The 13,506-nt window shown below is 39.1% G+C and overlaps 1 protein-coding gene across 3 annotated transcripts in view; it reads right to left on the bottom strand.

The window, feature by feature from the left end:
• Positions 1-6,102: 6,102 nt before the first annotated feature.
• The window catches only part of psmd12 (proteasome 26S subunit, non-ATPase 12), a 39,137-nt gene continuing 31,733 nt past the window's right edge, over positions 6,103-13,506 (bottom strand). For all 3 annotated transcript variants that reach the window (XM_063030613.1, XM_063030614.1, XM_063030616.1), the window contains 3 exons: positions 7,677-7,851; positions 7,125-7,202; positions 6,103-6,636 (listed from right to left, as the gene is read on the bottom strand). In XM_063030613.1, coding sequence (XP_062886683.1) covers positions 6,427-6,636; positions 7,125-7,202; positions 7,677-7,851 — 463 coding nt within the window. In that variant the 3' untranslated portion in view covers positions 6,103-6,426. The remainder of the gene's footprint in view (positions 6,637-7,124; positions 7,203-7,676; positions 7,852-13,506) is intronic.

The raw sequence follows: 13,506 nt of genomic DNA, 5'->3' as shown, positions 1-13,506 counted from the left end.
AGCAAAATGCACGTATCAGGACGCAACCCGATTACAGCTCAGCATTCAATACTATCAACCCCTAAAACTAATCAATAAGCTTCAAGACCTTGGCCTCAATATCTCCGTGTGCAATTTGATCCTCAATTTCCTCACTTGTAAACCCCAGTCATCTGGATTTGCAACATCTCCTTCACAATCTCAATCAGCAGATTTGCGCAAGGTTGCATTCTTAGGCCCCTGCTCTACTCACTTTATACTTATGACTTCTGCTGAGTTCAAATGCCACATTTAAGTTTACTGACGACACCACTGTCATTGGCTGAATCAAAGGTGGCAACAAATCAGTTTATAGGCAGGAGACTGAAATCTGGCTGAGTGGTGCCACAACTACCAGCTCTCACTAAATGTCAGCAAGACCAAGGAGCTGATTATTGACTTCAGGAGAGGGAATCCAGAGGTTCTTGAGCCAGTCCTCATTGGAGGATCAGTGCTGGAGGGGGTGAACAACTTTAAATTCCTCAATGTTATCATTTCAGAGGACCTGTCCTGGGACCACCATGAAAGTGCAATTTACAAAGAAAACACAGCAGCGCCTCTACTTCCTTAGGAGCTTGCGATGACTCAGCATGTCACTCGAACTTTGACAAGCTTCTATAGATGTGTCTATAGAGGAGAGTATATTCATTAGTTGCATCACAGTCTGGTATGGAAACACCAATGTCCTGGAACGCAAAATATTACAAAAAGTAGTTGATACAGCCCAGTCCATCATGGGTAAAGCCCTCTCTACCACTGAGCTCATTTACACAGAGCGCTGTCACAGAAAACAGTATCCATTTTCAAGGGCCCCCACTGCCCTGGCCATGCTCTCTTCTCCCTGTTGCCATTAGGAAGAAGGTATAGGAGCCTCAGGGCCCGCATTACCAGGTTCAAGAACAGTTATTACTCCTCAACCATAAGGCTCTTGAACCAGTGGAGATGATTTCACTCAACTTCACTTACCCCCATCACTGAACTGTTCACACAGATTATGGACTCAATTTCAAGGACGCTTCATTTCATGTTCTCAATATTTATTGCTTATTTATTTTTTTGTGTATTTGCACAATTTGTTGTCTTCTGCACATTGGTTGTTTGTCTGTCCTATTGGGTGCAATCTGTTATTGATTCTATTATAGTTCTTGGATTTTTTGAGCATCCCTGAAAGAAAATGAACCTTAGGGTTGTTTATGGTGACATACATGTACTTTGATAATAAACTTACTTTGATGCTCTAGAATTAATTCTTGGTGAGGAATACTATTGTCCAGCTTTGCTGTCCTTTATTTCAGTGGTATTTCAGAGTGCTGATGAAAGAAACATTCATGAGAAGGACAGCAAAAATATATTAATCTAGTTGAAAAGTTTGCTGTAGCAAGTTTAATGGACTTGAAGACTGCAGATGTTGGAATGCGGAGCAAAAAAACCAAATCAAACTGCTGGAGGAACTCAGCAAGTTGAGGAGCATTACTAGAGGGGAATGAACAGTCGATGTTTGGGTCGAGGGGCTTCTTTTGGACTGCAGACTGTCCATTTCACTCTCGAGATGTTCCTTGACTCATTGAGTTCCTCCAGCAATTTGTTTATGTTTCAGTTTTGATTTGTGGAATCACCTCCAACAAACCAGTGTCTGAAACTGTGTAAACTATTTTACACAAGCATTTAGATTTAAATAAAACTTTTAATGTTCAAGTGTGTACTGGCACTAATTTTAAAAAAGGATGCTGTATATTTTTAAGAAATTGCAGCAGATATTTAAACTTCTGTTCAGAACTAATGTTAATTGTTCCATTCTCCTCTCCTTTTTGGGATATGTGATCTCATTTCATTGTAAATGGCAGGTGGAGAAAGCAGTTAATAAGGCATATGAATTCTGGACTTTGTCAACAGAGGCATGGAGTATAAAAACAGGGAAGTTATGCTGAACATTTATAGAACAGTGATCCAGCTTCATCTCAAATTAACAAAAGTATATTAATTATCACAGTAGTCACCATATACTACCTTAAGATACTTATTTTCTTATAGGCATTTACAGGGAATAAAGAAACACAAAATTTATTAAAACTATACATAAACAAGGACTGAGAAATAACCAGTTATGCAAAAGACATCAAATTGTGCAAATAAAACAGAAAATAATACTGACAATAAGAGTTGCAGAGTCCTTAAAACTGAGTCTGTAGGTTGTGGAATCAGTTCAGAGTTGAGGTTAATGAAGTATCGAGAGTACCCTGTTCACTTCTGGTCACATCATTGGGGAGGATGTTCCAGCACTGGAGAGAGTTATAAGAATGCTTCCTAGATTGAGAGACATTAGTTACAAGGACAGATTGGAGAGGCAGGGATCTTTTACTTTGAAGAATGAGGAGAGATTAGTTTTAAGTACATAAAATGACAAGGATTTAGACAGTGTGGATAATGGGAAATGTTTCACTGGTACAGGAGCCAAGGAAGAGAGATGGCAGATATAAAGTAAAGAGATTTAATGATGACACAAGGAACATTTTTTTATATATAAATGCAATGTATGGTTAGTATCTGGAATGCATTTTCTGCAGATGTGGTGGTTTCTTTACAGCTTCCCAGAAGGAATTGAAAACATGGTGGAGAAACAGGCGATGGGGAAAGTCCAGGGTGTGGAAACAGTGATTTGCTCTAGGAGAGAACAGCATGGACATTCGCTAACTGGTTTTTGTCTGTGCTGTAACCATATGAACTGCAATAAATAAGTTTGGAGTGACTGCCCTTCACCGAACTTTGCAATGAAAATTGGCATTAATAAATTTATGTTGGCTCTTATTATATCGACTCAGACTTTTCTGATACGAGGGGGGATAATAAGGTGATTGGAGGAGAATATAGAGGGGATGTCAGAGTTGTGTTTTTTTTTTAAACACAAGAGTGGTGGGTGCATGGAACACCCTGCCAGGGGTGGTGGTAGAGGCAGATTCATTTAGGCACATGGATGATAGAAAAAAAATTGAGGACGATGCAGGAGAGAAGAGTTAGATTAATCTTAGCTTAGGTTAAAAGGTCGGCATAAAATTATGGGTCGAAGGGCCTGTAATGTGTTGTGCTCTATGTTCTTTTCAAAGTCTCTTAATATTTGCATTAATACTTTTAGCAGCTTTTTAAAAATTATGCTTATATTGGCCAAGTATGTCTTTGTGATCGTTTTTGAATCATGGTGTTGCATTCACCTTTTCTCAGTGTCCAAGATTTTCCACGTATCTCAAGCAGAATGGAACATTATTGTAATTCCTTTCTCTGATATCCAATCCACCAGATACATGTGAAGTTCAGTCCTGACCTCCCCTGCTGCTTAGACGGAGTTAGCATACACTATCTGTTGACTTCATGGCTTTCCTGAGGATGCTCCGGTTTCTTCTCACATCCTAAAGATGTGCAGGTTGGCAGCTAATAGGTAAGTTACCCCTCACATGTAGGTAAGTGGTAGAATTTGGGGAGAATAAAAAGGTGATTATAAAGTTGGATCAGTGAACAAATAGGCCGTTGACAGTCACTGTGGACTCAGTGGGCTGAAGTGCCCGTTTTCATGCTGTTCTCTGTCCGTGACATGCTACCTAGCTAGGTGACCCAGCCTGTTTTTCTAGTATGGTCTTTTTCCCAGTTTTGAATTATCCCAACTGCCTTCCCTGCAAATGAATATGCTAGCATATTCTACCCTGGACCAGGCCACGCAGTGGATCTTGAACAGCCAGAATGGCTCTCTGCGTTATCACTTAGCCATACAAACCAGAAGTGCGTCATTTGCAATCAACTCTAGAGACAGAGGGATAATAGAAACTTGACATGTTGAATAAAGAGAGCTCAATGGGAAAAGTGATTTTATCCTGCCTCTATTTTGCATACATCTTTCATGATTCCTCAGTTCTCAAGTTCTAAAGACCATAAAACAGTGACATACTATGCTGCTACATCAGATACAGTATTAGGTATGACAATACACTAGCTACATGGTAGCTTGGTACTTTGACTTACTCTGTGGTCGATTATAGCTGGTATTCAATTCTCCACATCTTCTCTCCAGCTGAATTTAGATGAGCTGTTCTGCCAGAGAATGAGAAAAGAACTTGAAAGTCATGTTCCTCCATCTTCCAGTAACTCCATCTTCAGAAAGTAGTTTATAAGCTTGCCCTGTTGCAGGGGTGGGGGGGGAAGAGGGGAGGAGGTGTGAAAAGTCTCCAGAAGTCTCCTGGGTTTCCCAGGTTATAAAGCCAAACTTTTAAGCAAATTCTCACATAGAATTTTTACTACTATAAGGATAGTAACAATAGTAAACTGTTTTGTGGTGTTAACTAAAAGCCAGATACTAAATATTCAATTACTTTAATTTTAGGTAGTTGATTATTCAATGAAAATGGTGGATATAGCCCAGTCCATCACAGGAAAAGCCCTCCCCACCATTCAGCACATTTACATGGAGCACAGTTGCAGGAAAGCAGCATCCATCATCAAAGACACTCATCATCTGGCCATGCTCTCTTCTCACTACCACCATCAGGCAATAGGTATAAAGGTCACACATCATCATGTTCTGGAACTGACATTATCTGGCAAGCATCAAGTTCCTGAATCAGTGTGGATAACTTCGTTTGCCACAACTCTGACTGACTCCACTGCCTGTAAGCTCATTTTCAAGGACTCTTATACAACTAATATTCTCAGTACTTCTTTTGCATTTCCACAGATTTTGTACATTGGTTGTTTTTCATCAATTCTAAGGTATTTCTTTATTTTTCCTGTAAATGCCTGCAAGAAAATGAATTTCAAGGTAATAATATTGGGTAAGATAAATGTACTTTGATAACAAATTTAATTGGAACTTTGAATTCTATCAAGTGTACATACATAGAAGAACATGACATGGGTAGCCATAGAAAATAGATGTTTCTGACTTGGAAAAAAAATCAGCGGATGGACAGTTCTCAAGAACAGAACCCTTGCGTAACCAAGGATTGCTGTACACTTGGCGCGGAACACAGAAATATGCTGTTTGGCCACAGCTTGAGTTCACGTGCCACCTAAACCTCGTAGCACACTTCTTCGTCTAACCCTATCAAGCATCACCTGCTCTTTTTCCTTTGGCAGTTATCAAGCAATCCTAATCTGCACTATAGTTACTTCTATCAGTTACTCCAAGGATCCACATAATTGGAAGATCTACATTTAAAATTAAGATCTGAAAATAAGCAAATCAAAATCTAGCAAGTCACAAAGGATGTAACACATTGTTTCCTACAGAAAACATGTATTGAGAGCAGCAAAGGGAAACATGTTCTGGCCAAGATTGGAGGAAATGCTACAATTGGTTAATTTATTTCTAAATACTGTACAAGAGATTCCGCAGATGCTGGAAATCCAGAGTAACATACACAAAATACTGGAGGAACTCAGCAAGTCAGGCAGCATCTATGGGGAGGGATAAACAGACCCTTCATCAGTCCTGGTTGTCGACTGGCTGTATGGTTGCCATGAGAAGATTTGTTGAAAAGAAAGTGTTGTCACACTTTATAGTAACAGCAACTGTTCTGTGAAATTTATTCAGATTGAGTTGATTACTATGAACCGAGCATGACAAACGTAAAATATACAACAGATCTTCATTATGTATCGCTACCATTCAGAGCCATTAAAAGGAAGGAAGATTTAGCAGTCAAGAGCTGGATTCAAGGAGTTTTTATCAGTTTATCAATGAACAAAACACAAGCAATGCTGTAATGCTTGTGTAAATACATAAACAAATGGAAAGGAAGGGTGCAGTTCCAATGAAGTGGAGATCTAAAATACCAGCTCTGTTCTCCACAGATGCTACCTGCCTCTGAGAATTTTCAACATTTCCCATTACACAAATGAGGTCATTTGTATTGGTGTTGTCTGCACTTGTTACAGAAATTAATGATATATAGACTAATCAAACATTGTCAGTCCAGAGGAAGAAATGGCCAACATGCCATGGAACATTTCACCACATAATGATTTTTCAGTGTTACACACTCATTCCGATGTAAATGGAATTGTGAGGTAGAATACAGTAATTCTTAGAAAGGATATCTGTAAGTTTTTAAATTAAGTTTAATGAAAGCTCCAAGTAATATAAAACAACGGAAAATTTCAATTGAAAGGTCACCTTGGTGACACGTTTAGGTGGTATTATTTGTTCCATTTATAGTACATATTCAAACCCCACTTTATACATGTCTTTAAGAAGAAAAAGATCAATGATACCATCAAAGCTTAGCCTTCAGTGCCTAACCATGTGGACACAATGTACCAGACCATCAGAAACTGCTTTCAGTTCAGCAGGAAAAGTAATTTTTTTTGCATGGTTATTAAGGGTTATTTTAAATCATAAAATGTCTCTTGAAATAATGTTGTTGTTTACTGAAGGTTGTGGATCATCTCCTCCTTAGCTATGAGGTGTGTGGTTTTGTTCACAAGTGCCATCAGAGAGTTCAGCTTGTGTGACCAGTCGTTGAGAATGTCATTGGGATCCTTGGGTCTCTGGAAATTGATAATTCCGGCAAGCCTGTCAACTTTTGCAAAGATGGTCTTGTTTACCACAAGATTGGAAAGAAACTCTTCAGATTCCTGTAAAAAATAAATTCAGCTTAAAATTGGAAAAGAAGAATACAAGTACAAGAAAATACTTTCCTCACAGGAGGAAAAGTATTTTTGTATATATGAAGTAAGAAGAAATGTTTAGCATTCTTCATTTGGTTTACTCCACAAAAAAACCACCATGTTTCATTTACAAAAAATTCCATTGTCACTCAGCTTACTTTATAGAATAGAACTGATATGTAACTGATCTAGTTTAAAGATGAGCGATTTCTCTACCCTCACACACACAATGCTCTCTGTTTATCTCCTTAAACTGTCTTCACCTAAAGTTCAAGTTACTGTTACATTATTCAAAATACTGCCTCCAGTATCATCTCATTTGGAAAGGCAGTGTCTATTCCTGGACTGCTGAACAATTATTGTCAGTGATTACAGATTGAAAACTACATAACTACAATACTAGCTTGAAATCCTAATGACAATGCTTTCTAGATGACAGAAAACTTGATACTTACATCAACAGAAAGATCGAGAAGTTCTGCCATTCGTTTCATTGTGATGCGTGTGTAATATTTTGCCATTATTCGAATATTCTGAAATATCAACATTGAAATTGTTTCTACTTGGCAAATCTTTGGATGAAGCTTATGTTTTATTAACTCATTCTTATTTTAGAAAATTGCTCAATGGAGTGTTTATAACAATCATTTAACTATTCTTATTTGCATTGTGGACTGGCACTCAAATGCTTGAGCATAGTCTGTAAAATGGTTGAATTTGTAAAGGATGAGGAGCAGGGAAAACGAGTGCAATAACAATCAGAACTAAATCAAAATCTATCATTCTATAGATTTGTACCATATGAGATTACCCGCAAATTGAGCCCAGCAAAAACAAAGCAATAATTTAAAATAAGTGGTATGGCAAAGAAAATAGTAATTGATTAATACATTCTCTTCAGTGTCAACAATCAGAGGAAACAAAAAACAGGTATGGCCACAACTTCTGAAATGATGTTGAGAGAATATAATGGAATTCAGAAATGGTACAAGCATTAGAACACGCACATGTTCCACTACTCGGTTCTTAAGATCTTTCCATCTTTTGTTTCCTTCTTCTGTGTTAGAAAATACATCTGTGCAAGCATTCTCAGATAATTCTTCCCTCAATTCCTTCCCATAATCCTCCTCCAGTGAGCTCCAGCGCATTAGTTCCATTGTGGTGAAGAGTTTCAGCAGGTCCCTACAAGACAGAGGTAATATTTCTCTTAGACAGCTGAATTTAAATTTATATAATCAAATCCCAGGTAATCTGCATTTCAACTCACTGTAAATTCCTTACACAGTCAATTTATACAACATATATGAACCTCTAACTTCAAAATGCATTCACTGTAACTTGCAGTATTAAAAATTAATGCATTGGTTTGAATTACGTGCATATTAACATCTGCCATTTGCTGGCATATGAAGTGTGTAAAATGGTTTGAAAGCTGGTATACTTTAGAAGCCATTTAAAACACAAATTAGAAGAGAATAAATAACCTATTGCTAAATTTTGGCACTTACAACAAAAAATTGTTTCTAATTTGTGGTAAATAATTGCTCTACATCAGCCTACAAAACATTACTTGGGGCTTACATCTCTAAGCAAACCTCTGAAAAACTGCCACATGAAATAAATGTGACTCCACTGAAACACATGACAAAATGTGTTCTGTATTGAGCAATATAAACATTCTTACTTAATATATTTTAAACATTTTATTTAGAGATATAGCATGATCCCACGCTACCCACTTACACCCATGTGACCTATTAACCTACTGACCTTTGGAACGTGGGAGGAAACTGGAGTACCCAAAACCTATGCAGTCATGGGAAGAACATACAAACTTCTCACAGACAGCAGTGGAATTAAACCAGTGCTGCTGGTGTTGTAATAGCATTACACTAACTGCCACACTACCATGCTACCCTGTCTTGCACTGAAATACTTATATTAAAACTGGCTAAGAGTTAATCCAATCCAAAGCACAATTTCTCCTATTCCATTGGCCTCCTCATCCCAAACCAAACAATCCTACATTCTAGATGGTATTTGCCAAAAGCGTTAAGCTAGAGAGCCAGCTATTGTACAGCAAGAATCAGATGCAAGATCTTGTCAGTATACTGTCACAGCGAGATAACGATTCACCACTTAGTGATGACTTAAGCATGAATTCTTTATAATACACAATATGACTCCAATATCGCAATTATCAAGATGAATAACTGCAGCATAATTTTGGTTTGAAGTAAAGGGCCTTCATCCAGTTATGTTCAACATAAACCTGTATCATTTTTTTTTGTTTTCCCAGGAAGATAAAACATGCAAATATAAGAATAGACCATGCTTCTCTATATCAGCATAACATTTAAAATAATGCACTGAGGTTTCTTTTTAATAGTAACACCTCTCACCAACATTCTCCCTAATAACTAAGATTGTTCATTCCTTGCTGGCATATAATTCCTTGAGAAAATTATTTTGCTGTAAACGGCTGAACTGTTCATTATTCATGTGCAAGTCTTGGCACTGAACAGAGGTGGGCTGCTCAATTATATAATGAAGCTGCATTCAAATATGTACCTAAAGCAAAGGTTAATGGATTACAAATCAGAGGCTGAAATCAGAATCAGATTTATTATCACTGGCATGTGATGTGAAATTTATTAACTTAGCAGCAGCCGTTCAATGCAATACATAATTTAGCAGAGAGAAAAAAATAATAATAAACCAGTAAATCAATTATGTATATTGAATAGATTTTTAAAAATGTGCAAAAACAGAAATACTGTATATTAAAAAAAAGTGAGGTCGCGTCCAAAGCTTCAATGTCCATTTAGGAATCGGAGGGCAGAGGGGAAGAAGCTGTTCCTGAATCACTGAGTGTCTGCCTTCAGGCTTCTGTACCTCCTACCTGATGGTAACAGTGAGAAAAGGGCATGCCCTGGGTGCTGGAGGTCCTTAATAATGGATGCTGTCATGCTGTCTTTCTGAGACACCGCTCCCTGAAGACGTCCTGGGTACTTTGTAGGCTCGTGCCCAAGATGGAGCTGACTAAATTTACAACCTTCTTTCGGTCCTGAGCAGTAGCCCCCCACCCCACCCCCATACCAGACAGTGATGCAGCTTGTCAGAATGCTCTCCATGTTGCAACTATAGATATTTTTGAGTGTATTTGTTGACATGCCAAATCTCTTCAAACTCCTAATAAAGCACAGCTGATTTTCACTTCTTTAGGTGCTAATCTAATTGCTGGCGCAACCACCAACCTGGATGAAACAACCAACTTACTTGAAGATAACTCACTGAATAAAGTCACTTACCTTTGACGTAGAAGATCGTTCATTCAATACGAGCACACTAATGCAACAATACAGTAAAGAGGGAGTGCTGCACTGTTGGATAAGCTATTCTCATATACTGTATTTACTAAACCAAAGACTGCAAATGCATGTTTGGATGGATGTGGAAAATCTCATGAAATTTTCCAAAGAACAGAATTTCATAGAGTGATAGAACACAACAACAAAGGAACAGGCCATCTGGCCTACCTACTTCATACTGAACCATTAACCTGCCTAGTCCCATCAAACTGCACCCAGACCATAGCCCACGTATCCCTCCCATCCACGCACTTATCCAAAATATTGAAATAGATTTGACATCTACCACCTGCGCTGGCAGCTCGTTCCACAGTCTCACCACCCTCTGAGTGAAGAAGTTCCCCCTCATGTTTCCCTTAAACATTTCACCTTTTACCCTTAACCCATAACCTCCAGTTGCCGGCTCAACCAACCTCTGTGGAAAAAGGCTGTTTTGATTTACCCTCTCTTTACCGCTCAGAATTTTATATACCTATCAAATCTCTCCTCAACCTTCTATGTTCTTGGGAATAAAGTCCTAATCTATTCAACCTTTCCCAAAACTCAGATCCTCAAGGACCAGCAACATATTTGTAAATTATGTCTGCACTCTTGCAATCGTATTTACATCTTTCCTGTATATAGGCGAACAAAACTAGGACACAATACTCCAAATTAGGCCTCACCAGTGTCTTATACAACTTCAACATAACATCCCATCTCGATTTAGGAAGATCAGTGTGCTAAAAGCTTCCCTTATGAACCTATCTACACTAACTGTGATGCCATATTTAAGGAATTATGGATCTGTATTCCCAGATCCCTCTGTTCTACCGCACTCCTCAGTGCCCTATTGCTCACTGTGTAAGACCTACCATGGTTGGTCCTCCCAAAGTGTAACATCTCACACTTGCCTGCATCAAATCCTATTTGCCACTTTTCAGCCAATTTTTCCAGTAGATCCAGATCCCGCTGCAAGTTCTGATAGTCCTCCTTGCTGTCCACTACATCTCCAATTTTGGCGTCATCCGCAAATTTGCTGATACAGTTTATTATGTTATTATCCAGATCATTGATATGGATGGCAAACAACAATGGAGCCAGCACAGATACCTGTGACACTCCACTAGTCACAGGCCTTCAGTTAGAGAGGCAACCATCTACTACCACTCTCTGGCTTCTCCTGCGAAGCCAATCTTAATCCAATTTACTACCTCATCTTCAATGCCAAGCAACTGAACCTTCCTGACCAACCTCCCACATGGGACCTTCTTAAGTGCCTTGCTAAAGTCCATGCAGACAAAATCCACTGCCTTGCCTTCATCAACCTTCTTGAAACTTCCCTGAAAAACTCCCAGGTTTATTCTTAGAACAGAACAACATTAGCTATTCTCCAATCCTTCATCACTTCAGCCGTGGCCAAGGATGTTTTATATTTCTCTGCTAGGGACCCTGCAATTTCTGCACTAGCCTCCCACAGAGTCTGAGGGAACACCTTGTCAGGCCCTGGGGATTTGTCCACCCTAATTTGCCTCAAGACAGGAAACAGCTCCTCCTCTAATCTGTATAGGTTCCATGACCTCACTGTTGTGTTGCCTCACTTCTATAAACTCTGCCTGTTTCCTGAGTAAATACAGATTTAAAAATTCTATTTAAGATCTCCCGTATCTCTTTCAGCTCCAAGCATAGATTACCACTCTAATCTTCCAGAAGACCAATTTTGTTCCTTGCTATCCTTTTGCTTTGAATATATCCGTAGAAGCCCTTAGGATTCTCAAAAGATCAAAGTAAATTCATTAACAGAGTACATATGTCACTGTATACAACCATGAGCTTCATTTTCTTGTAGACATACTCATTAACACTCAATAACCTAATTTGTTCCTACTTGTCTCAACCTGCTATGCACCTCCTTTTTCTTAACCAGGGCCTCAATATCTCTTGAAAAACAAGGATCTCTCAACTTGTTATCCTTACCTTTTATTCTGACGGGAACATACAAACTATGTCCTCTCAAAATTTCACTTTTGAAGGCCTCCACTTACCAAGTACACCTTTGCCAGAAAGCAACCCGTCCCTATTCAGACTTGCCAGATCCTTTCAGGCTTTTCTCCAATTTAGAATCTCAACCAGAGGTCCAGACCTATCCTTTTCCATAATTACCTTGAAACTTATGGCATTGTGTTCACTAGATGGACAGTGTTCCCCTACACAACCTTCTGTCTCCTGCCCTGTCTCATGCTCTAATAGGAGATCTAGTATCATACTCTCTCTAGGTGGGACTTCCATGTATTGATTAAAGAAGCCTTCTTTCCTGAACACATTTGATGAACTCTTTCCCATCCAGCCATTTTCCCAACAGTATGCGAGTCTCAGTCAATATGTGGAAAGTTAAAATCACCTATTACAATCTTGTGTTTCTTGCAACAGTCTGCAAAGTCTCTACAAATTTGCTCCTTTAAATCCCATTGACTGTTGGGTAGTCTATAATATAATCCCATTATCGTGGTCATAACTTTCTTATTCCTTACTTCTACTCATAAAGCCTAACTGGACGAGCTCTCCAGTCTGTGCTTTCTGAGCAGTGCCGCTAACATTTTCTCTGACTAGTAATGCCACTCCTTCCCCTGTAAACCCTCCTGCTCTATCATGGCTAAAAGAACGGAATGCTGGAACACAGATGCTAGTCCTGCCCCTCCTGCAACTAAGACACACTAAAGGCTACAATGTCATAATCCACGCCCCAAGCTCAACCGCCTTTCCTGCTAGGATATTAGCACTATCCAGTTCAGGTGCAAATCATCCCTTCCATACAGGTCCCACCTTCCCTCAAAGCGAGCCCAATAAAACAAAAATCTGAAGCCCTCACTCCTGCACCATCTCTTTAGTCATATATTAAACTGTATGATCTTTGTTTTTCTGGCCTCACTTGCATGTGGCGCAGGTAGCAATCCTGAGATCACAACCCTGCAGGAGGTCCTGTCCTTTAACTTAGCACCTAACACTTTGAACTCATTTTTCAGTTCCTCATCACCCCTCCTACTCACATCATACAGATGTGGACCACGACTTCTGTTGCTGACCCTCCCACTTAAGAAAGCTGTGGACTCGATCTAAGATATCCATGACCCTTGCAGCCAGGTGGCAAAATACCAACTGGGAGTCTCATTCTCCTCTGGGAATTCATCTCAGAATTTATTCAATGTAAGATACCTCTTAAAAATGTCATAGAACAATACAGCACAGTACAGGTCATTTGGCCCACAATTAACACACCTCAAAATTGAGCTTACACTTCCCTCACATACAGTCCTCCAATTTTCTTTCATCCATGTGCCTATTTAAGAGTCTCTTAAATGTCCTCTAATCACCTCTATCTGCCTCTACCACCACCCAAGGCAGTGTGTTCCTCACACTCACCACTCTGTGTAAAAATACCAGCCTCTGACATCCTTCCTATACCTTGGTTATGCCCCTTGCATTAGCT

This window comes from Mobula hypostoma, chromosome 22, assembly GCF_963921235.1.
Source record: "Mobula hypostoma chromosome 22, sMobHyp1.1, whole genome shotgun sequence".
NCBI classification, from domain to species: domain Eukaryota; kingdom Metazoa; phylum Chordata; class Chondrichthyes; order Myliobatiformes; family Myliobatidae; genus Mobula; species Mobula hypostoma.
Note: the sequence above shows the minus strand (reverse complement) of the source record. Positions and strands in the feature narration are given on the sequence as shown.